Raw genomic sequence first — 8,864 nt, forward strand, 5'->3', positions numbered from 1 at the left:
CTTGCTCCATAGACCACACAGACAGGCCTTGAACTCAGAGATCGACCTGCCCCTGCCTCCCAAGTGCTGAGATTAAAGGCATTTGCCACCATTGTTCAGTTTTAATTTCTGATTTTGGTAACTATGCATGTATAAACACATGAACCTTTAAGTACTTCAGTGGAAATATAATCAGGTTTCTCCCTGGTTTCCCCCTAAATTCAGATTCTCCTGGTTTAAAATTATCTTTCTGTGTTATATTTTTCTTGCTTATACTTTAATGCATATCTGACATAGAGCTCTTTTTTATTATTTTATTATTTATCAAATGTTATCTCCCTTTACAATCCCCTGTCCACAACCCCACCCCCACCCCATTCTCATTCCCCATTGCCTCTAAGAGGGTGTTCTCACACCCACCTATCCACTCCCATCTCATCCCTCTAACATCCCCTTTCTCTGGGGCATCAAGCCTCCACAGGACCAAGCGCATTCCCCCTAATGAGAACAGACAAGGCAGTCATACGGACCAGCCCATGTGTACTCTTTGGTTGGTGGCTTAGTCCCTGGGAGCTCTGAGGGGTTCGGTTACTTGATATTGTTGTTTTTCCTTCCCCTTCAGCTCCTTCAGTCTTTCCCCTAGCTCTTCCATTGGGGTCCCTGAACACAGTCCAGTGTTTGACTGTAAGTACCTGTATCTGTCTCAGTCAGCTTCTGGCAGAGCCTCTCAGGACAGCAATGCCAGGCTCCTGTCTGCAAGCACAAATGGCATCAGCAATAGTGTTGGAGTTTGGTGCCTGCGTATGGAGTGGATTCCAAGTTGGCGGTGGTCTCTGGATGGCCTTTCCTTCAGTCTCTGTTCCATTTTTGTCCCTGCAATTCATTTGGTCAGAAACAATTCTGGGTCAGAAATTTTGTTGGGTGGGTAGCCCCATCCCTCAACTGAGCCCATGTCTATCTCCTGGAGGTGGTCTCTTCAGGTTCCATCTCCCCACTTTTAGGGATTTTGGATGAGGTCATCCCCATTGGGCCTCTCATGTCCCTGGTTCCCCCCATCCCTCACCCCACACTACTGCATATTTCTATTCATTCTCTAGGCCCTCTGGGCTTCTCTCCTATTTCCCTCTATACCTGATCCTGCCCCCCCTTTTTTCCCTCCCCTTCCCCTCTGATTGATTCCTTCCTCTGGCTGATTCAGGGAACAAGGCCCTATAGAAATAACTCTTGCAGCCCTCACTGTGAGTCTGGCCAAGCAGGATTTTCCTGCAAGGCTGTTTTCCTTGTTACATCTCTCAGTCATGTCAGCCTACACTTATCCTTTAAATCTCAAGTCTGGGTGCCATTAAACCTGGTGTTAATCCTTATCTTGATGAATACTTGCTGTATACTTACGAATTTGAATTCATATGGGTGAATATTGAAGTTCTGAGACACTATAAACTACTCTATGTCTTAATTATAACATCACTAAAGATTTCTAAATGGTGAGCACAGCAGCTGAATAATTCAGAGTCTCATATTTTGAAATCACAATGCAATATATAGGTTCAACTTAGGTCTACTTTCCTAATTCTTTTCCTTGCTATTTTCTAAATCAGTTTGTGTCCCCTGAGCTAATGCCACCTGGCATTGAGAGTTAAAAAGATAAGTGTGGGAGAAGTGACCCAGAGATACAACTAGGGAATGCAGCCTTGAAGGAAAATTATGCCAGGCCAGACTCATGTGGGTTATGAGTCATTGCCTATATGTGTTGAGTTTGACAGTTACTGACCTAAGTCTTCTTTCTTGATTTCATTAGATTTTAACCTGCCATTGTCATCTGATATAATCCTGACCAAAGAAAAGAACTCAAGTTTGCAAAAATCAACTCAGGGAAAATTATATTTAGAAGGAAGTGCTCCATCTGGTCAGGTTTCTGCAAAAATAAACCTTTTTCGAAAAATCAGGCGACAGCGTAAAAGTACCCATCGCTATTCTGTAAGAGATGCAAGAAAGACACAGCTCTCCACCTCTGACTCCGAAGGCAACTCAGATGAGAAAAGTACAGTTGTGAGTAAACACAGGAGGTTCCACGCGCTGCCACGGTTTCTGACACAGTCTCCTAAGGACGACCACCTTGTAGCCAAGATTGACACCTCTGCCACCAAAGAACAGGTCCTTTCTGACACCATGTCTTTGGAAAACTCCAGAGAAGTCATTCTGAGACAGGATTCTAATGGTGACATATTAAGTGAGCCAGCTGCTTTGTCTATTCTCAGTAACATGAATAATTCACCTTTTGACTTATGTCATGTTTTGTTATCTCTATTGGAAAAAGTTTGTAAGTTTGACATTGCTTTGAATCATAATTCTTCCCTAGCACTCAGTGTAGTACCCACACTGACTGAGTTCCTAGCAGGGTTTGGGGATTGTTGTAACCAGAGTGACACTTTGGAGAGACAACTGGTTTCTGCAGGTTGGACAGAAGAGCCGGTAGCTTTGGTTCAACGGATGCTCTTTAGAACTGTGCTGCATCTTATGTCAGTAGACGTTAGCACTGCAGAGGCGATGCCAGAAAGTCTTAGGAAAAATTTGACTGAATTGCTTAGGGCAGCTTTAAAAATTAGAGCTTGCTTGGAAAAGCAACCTGACCCTTTCTCACCGAGACAAAAGAAAACACTGCAGGAGGTCCAGGAGGGCTTTGTATTTTCCAAGTATCGTCATAGAGCTCTTCTTCTACCTGAGCTTCTGGAAGGAGTTCTACAGCTCCTCATCTCTTGTCTTCAGAGTGCAGCTTCAAATCCCTTTTACTTCAGTCAAGCCATGGATTTAGTTCAAGAATTTATCCAGCACCAAGGTTTTAATCTCTTTGAAACAGCAGTTCTTCAGATGGAATGGCTGCTTTCAAGGGATGGTGTTCCTTCAGAGGCTGCAGAACATTTGAAAGCCCTGATAAACAGTGTAATAAAAATAATGAGTACTGTGAAAAAAGTGAAATCAGAGCAACTTCATCATTCCATGTGCACAAGGAAAAGGCATCGGCGTTGTGAGTATTCCCACTTCATGCAGCACCACCGTGATCTTTCGGGTCTCCTGGTTTCAGCTTTTAAAAATCAGCTTTCTAAAAGCCCCTTTGAAGAGACTGCGGAGGGAGATGTGCAGTATCCAGAGAGGTGCTGCTGCATCGCCGTGTGCGCTCACCAGTGCTTACGCTTGCTACAGCAGGTTTCCCTGAGCACCACTTGTATCCAGATCCTATCAGGTGTACACAATGTTGGAATCTGTTGTTGTATGGATCCTAAGTCTGTGATTGTCCCTTTACTCCATGCTTTTAAATTGCCAGCACTGAAAGTTTTTCAGCAGCATATACTGAATGTTCTTAGCAAACTTCTTTTGGATCAGTTGGGAGGAGCAGAGATATCACAGAGAATTAAAAAAGCAGCTTGCAACATCTGTACTGTGGACTCTGACCAACTGGCTAAGTTAGGAGAGACACTGCAAGGCACCTTGTGTGGTGCTGGTCCTTTCTCTGGCTTGCCCAGTCCTTCCTACCGATTTCAAGGGATCCTGCCAAGCAATGGGTCTGAAGACTTGTTGTGGAAATGGGATGCATTAGAGGCTTATCAGAACTTTGTCTTTCAAGAAGACAGATTACATAACATTCAGATTGCAAATCACATTTGCAATTTAATCCAGAAAGGCAATGTAGTTGTTCAGTGGAAATTGTATAATTATATATTTAATCCTGTGCTCCAAAGAGGAGTTGAATTAGTACATCATTGTCAACAGCTAAGCATTCCTTCAGCTCAGACTCACATGTGTAGCCAACTGAAACAGTATTTGCCTCAGGAAGTGCTTCAGATTTATTTAAAAACTCTACCTGTCCTACTCAAATCCAGGTTTGTACATGTGCATATGGTTTATAGTTGAATGAATGCTTTTGAACATGGGATGAAAACGTGTATATTTGAGTTTCTGACCTCCAGGAACTCACCCATAGTATAGTCATAGTAACTGTATTGCTATCAAGAACTTTAGTTTGCCAACAAAAAAAAGCACCCTTCCCATGTCTTTTTTAAAATTGGATATTTTATTTGTTTACATTTCAAATGTTATCCCCTTTTCCGGTTTCCACTCCACAAATCCCTTATCCCATCCTACCTCCCACTCCCCCCATGCCATTTTTTAAACATTATTTTAATTAACTTTTCTGGAGGTAGTTAGAGGAAAGAAGTTAGAGACATTGATTTTTAACTTCTCAGTGGAGGGGGGAATAAATTTTTGGTTATATTTCTGAAGGAAAGAAATGTGTGAGACAGAGATATCTAAGAGAGAAGGCCAGTTTAAATGATTGTTTTGTATTAACAATGTAGATAGCATAGTAAAACCCATTAAAATGTTTATAAAGATCATGTTAGAACAGGAAAAGAGCTTATATATTATGAGTAGCACATAAAGCTTGAAGTAGTATTTATGTGCTTATGACTGTGTAAAATTTGCACATACATGAACTGAGTTTCTAGTTAGTGGCAGTAGGAGATGATTTCTTAAATGCCACAGTCATATTTATTACTCAGACAGAGTAGAAAATACACATAAGCAAAAAGAAAGTCTAAATTGTATTTTATCAATGAATTTTCCAAATTTTGTGATTGTTAATTTTGGGGTAATTAAGATTGTTAACTTGGGCAGTCCTGAGCAGAGTGTTAGAGAACCAAGGCAGCAAGTGAAGGAAATATATGCCTGCCCTCCCGGTAATAGTTATGATATTTAGGATTTCTATGGAATTTATTATTTGAAGACAAATTTCCTTCTTGAGTTGTTCTTTTAATGTGTGATATATAAAACTATTTCCTTTTAAGTACTTCCAGAGCTGTATATGAGCATGTAAGTGCTATTAGAAAGTAACTTGAGATCTTGATCAGTATCTTAGAACTACTCAAATAATGAATCAGAGTAGACAGTGTTTGGTGTATATACCACACACAGCAATGACATGTTTACATAACATATGTACCTATTTATAAATGTTTCACTATGTCATATAAAAATCTTTTTTTCCTATCTCTCACAGGGTAATAAGAGATTTGTTTTTAAGTTGTAATGGAGTAAACCAAATAATTGAACTAAATTACTTAGATGGGATTCGAAGTCATTCCCTGAAAGCATTTGAAACTCTGATTGTCAGCCTAGGGGAACAACAGAAAGATGCTGCAGTTCTAGATGTCGATGGGTTAAACATCCAACAGGAGTTGCCGCCCTTAAGTGTGGGTCCTTCTCTCCATAAGCAGCAAGCTTCTTCAGATTCTCCTTGCAGTCTCAGGAAGTTTTATGCCAGCCTCAGAGAGCCTGATCCAAAAAAACGAAAGACCGTTCACCAGGATGTTCACATAAACACCATAAACCTCTTCCTCTGTGTGGCTTTTCTATGTGTCAGTAAAGAAGCAGACTCTGATTGGGAGTCTGCCAATGAGTCAGAAGATACTTCTGGCTATGACAGCACTGCCAGTGAGCCATTAAGTCACATGCTACCATGTCTGTCTCTTGAGAACGTTGTCTTACCTTCCCCTGAATGTTTGCACCATGCAGCAGACATTTGGTCCATGTGTCGTTGGATCTACATGTTGAACTCAGTCTTCCAGAAACAATTTCACAGGCTTGGTGGTTTCCAAGTGTGCCATGAATTAATATTTATGATAATCCAAAAACTATCCAGAAGTCATACAGAGGATCCAGAAAGAAGGCAGGGAGAAATGAGTGGAAATGAAAACCAAGAGTTAATCAGGCTATCTCAACCTGAGATGACATTGAAGGGAGATGTATCATCTGCAACAGCACCAGAACTGGGATTTCTGAAAAAGAGTACTGCCAGCGGTAGTGAATTCGAGTCAGAGCATAAGCTTCCCACAAGTGCAGAGCAGATTTTAGCTACTGAATCTGTTCCTGGGGAAGGAAAGGCATTTATGAGTCAACAAAGTGAGACTTCTCTCCAGAGCATACGACTTTTGGAGTCTCTCCTGGCCATTTGTCTTCATAGTGCCAGAGCCTGCCAACAGAAGATGGAATTGGAGCTACCGTCTCAGGTGATACTTTGTACTTAGTCCATCTCACGTAGCATATATCTGGATTATATGTATTGCATATACATATAATAATATATGATATACAAGTTCTAACTTAACATTGTCTATTTTGCAACATCTTTTAAATTTATTTTCAAGTATTAATTATATATAAAACTGGAACTCATAATGACAGTTTTATGTATATAGTGTATTTATATCAATTTACCCTCCTTGCTTTCTCTTTCTTCCCTCTCACTCATCCCCTTCCTTATCCCAGCTAGTTCCCTTTCTATTTCATATTTTTTGTTGTTGTTGTTTGGGGTGTGTGTGTGTGTGTGTGTGTGTGTGTGTGTGTGTGTAAAGCCTGCTACGTTTTATTAGAGTTTCTTGTAAAATCCTGGATGAAGAATTATTTACCAGAGCAAGAGTTCCTCGCCAGTGGTTATATCAGGAGAAAAATGTCTTTCCCCAGGAACCATTAACTCCTTATAGATTCTGAGAGGGCTGGGGCCTCAGGAGCTCTTTTCCCTTGCTACCATTATCTGCCTGTTAAATCCACAGGGGGGTGAGGGGAGGGAACAGGAGGGACCTCATGGCCCTCCCCGCTTCCATTTGCTACATACTTTGTTTTTAGAAAACCCTTTTGTGCTTAGCAGAATACCATGTCTGGAGGACACAAGGGACACACAACATAGTCCCTACTCTAAAGAAGCTTACTGTTTTTCTGCAAAAGCCCCCTTAGGATAGTGTGTGAACTCACTGTTAAATGAGTAGTTGAGGTCATTTTGTTTTAGAGTTTAGAAGTTCACAATCTTAGTGTTACTGTTGGGTACTCTGCCCATATTTTCTGACCTTTGTTTATGGTTTTGTTGTGGTTATCATCTGGTCTGTCCTATTTGTTTTACTTTTAGACTTGGAATTCCTTAAAAGAAAGATAAGGTTTTTTTTTGTTTTTTTATTTTTGTTGGTTTTTTTTTTTAATTTACTGTTATAGAGAGCGAGGCAAGTGTAATAGCTTCATTCAAAGGATAGAACTGAAGGCAAAAGAAAAAAAAATAATTAGAACTGCTTCTGAGAATCTTAGAGAACCTTTAAGAATAAGGAATTTGTAAACTCTAGAGATAACTAAAATTCTGAAGTTTCAAAGAATGACTTGGTAAAAATTTTAAGATTTATTTATTTTTTTATGTTATGTGTATGCTGCTATTTTGCCTGGATATATGTCTGTACACTATGTGTGCAAACTGTCTGGGGAGGTCAGAGGAGAGAGTATTGAATTCCATGGAACTGCAGTTACAGACAGTTGTGCACTGCCATATAGGTGTTGGAAATGGAATTTGGGTTCTCTGCAAGGAGTTTTAACCACTGAGCCATCTTCCCCGCCTCCAAAAAGTGGATTTATATTTTTTTCAAGACAGGGTTTCTCTGTGTAGCGCTGGCTATTCTGGAACTTGCTCTGTGAACCAGGCTAGCCTGAACTCAAAGATCCACCTGACTCTGCCTCCTATGTGCTAGGATTAAAGGCTTTTATCACCACCACCCTGCTAAGAGTGGATTTTTTAATGATTGAACAAAATTTTAAAAGTACATTATTTGGATAAGAACTCAAATTTCTTTTGCAGTCAGTTTACCTTCATATCAATTACAAATAAATGGATTCTTCCCCCTGCTTCTTGTAATCCTTTGTCACTTTTTAAAAGTGTATTATTGATATTCTTAGTCTTTCATTTTACCTTAGGGCTTGTCTGTGGAAAATATATTGTGTGAACTGAGGGAACACCTTTCCCAGTCAAAGGTGGCAGAAACAGAATTGGCAAAGCCTTTATTTGATGCCCTGCTTCGAGTAGCCCTGGGGAATCATTCAGCAGATTTGGATATTGGTGATGCTGTGACTGAAAAGGTATGAATCCATGTGCTGTGTTCTTAGGTCTGGTTAGCAGAAACAGGTGCTTGTGGGGTGGGACCAGGGCATTGATTTAAATCACAGGAACATGAATTTTGATCAGGTGATTTCCTTGGTTGGTTCATTTCTCCATCATCTGGAAGGGATAGTAAGTATTTCATCAATTGTCCTGCTTCAAAGAAAAGCAGTTAACCTAACCTGGAAATTTGTTGATAACTGTTCCCAGTAAGACAAGATATATTAAGGTTTGATAATATTACTGATATTCTTTTTTCCCTAAAATATTTCAGTTTAGAAAATTTCAAATCTAAACAGAAACAATATAATTGACTCCTCAGAATCAACATTCTCCTTTCCTCTCTCCTTTCCCTGAAGTATTTTTAAAGGAAATCCTGGTTTGTAGCAGCTGATAATCTATTTTATTAAATAACTCAGGAATAGTGATAGTTAGATATCTTGTCTGTCTTGTTGTATTGGTATAACAGAACTCTCTACTGACTTTAATTTTAAATTGCTCAACAAAAATGACTAACACTCATATAGAGGGCAGCATTAGAAATTTTGAGTTCTCTTAACCTTTTTTAAAAAGTAATTATTTTTAATTTTTTCCCACTGAAACTCATTTTCCTGAAACTTTAATCCCAGCACTTGGGAGGCAGAGGCAGGCGGATTTCTGAGTTTGAGGCGATCCTGATCTACAAAGTGAGTTCCAGGACAGTCAGGACTACACAGAGAAACCCTGTCTCGAAACAAACAAACAAACAAACAAACAAAAGTTCCCCACCTTTAATCCCAGCACTTGGGAGGCAGAGACAGGCAGATTTCTGAGTTCGAGGCCAGCCTGGTCTACAGAGTGAGCTCCAGGACAGCCAGGGCTATACAGAGAAACCCTGTCTCGAAAAAAAAAAACAAAACAAAACAAAAAGATCTGTAGATCC

At 40.0% G+C, this 8,864-nt stretch overlaps 1 protein-coding gene across 3 annotated transcripts in view; it reads left to right on the top strand.

Moving 5' to 3' along the window:
- The window catches only part of Lyst (lysosomal trafficking regulator), a 176,466-nt gene that overhangs the window by 54,685 nt on the left and 112,917 nt on the right, over positions 1-8,864 (top strand). For all 3 annotated transcript variants that reach the window (XM_029547347.1, XM_029547346.1, XM_021215502.2), the window contains exons 5-7: positions 1,778-3,857; positions 5,033-6,041; positions 7,762-7,923. In XM_029547347.1, coding sequence (XP_029403207.1) covers positions 1,778-3,857; positions 5,033-6,041; positions 7,762-7,923 — 3,251 coding nt within the window. The remainder of the gene's footprint in view (positions 1-1,777; positions 3,858-5,032; positions 6,042-7,761; positions 7,924-8,864) is intronic.

The sequence above is a fragment of the Mus pahari genome, chromosome 16 (genome assembly GCF_900095145.1).
Source record: "Mus pahari chromosome 16, PAHARI_EIJ_v1.1, whole genome shotgun sequence".
Lineage (NCBI taxonomy): Eukaryota > Metazoa > Chordata > Mammalia > Rodentia > Muridae > Mus > Mus pahari.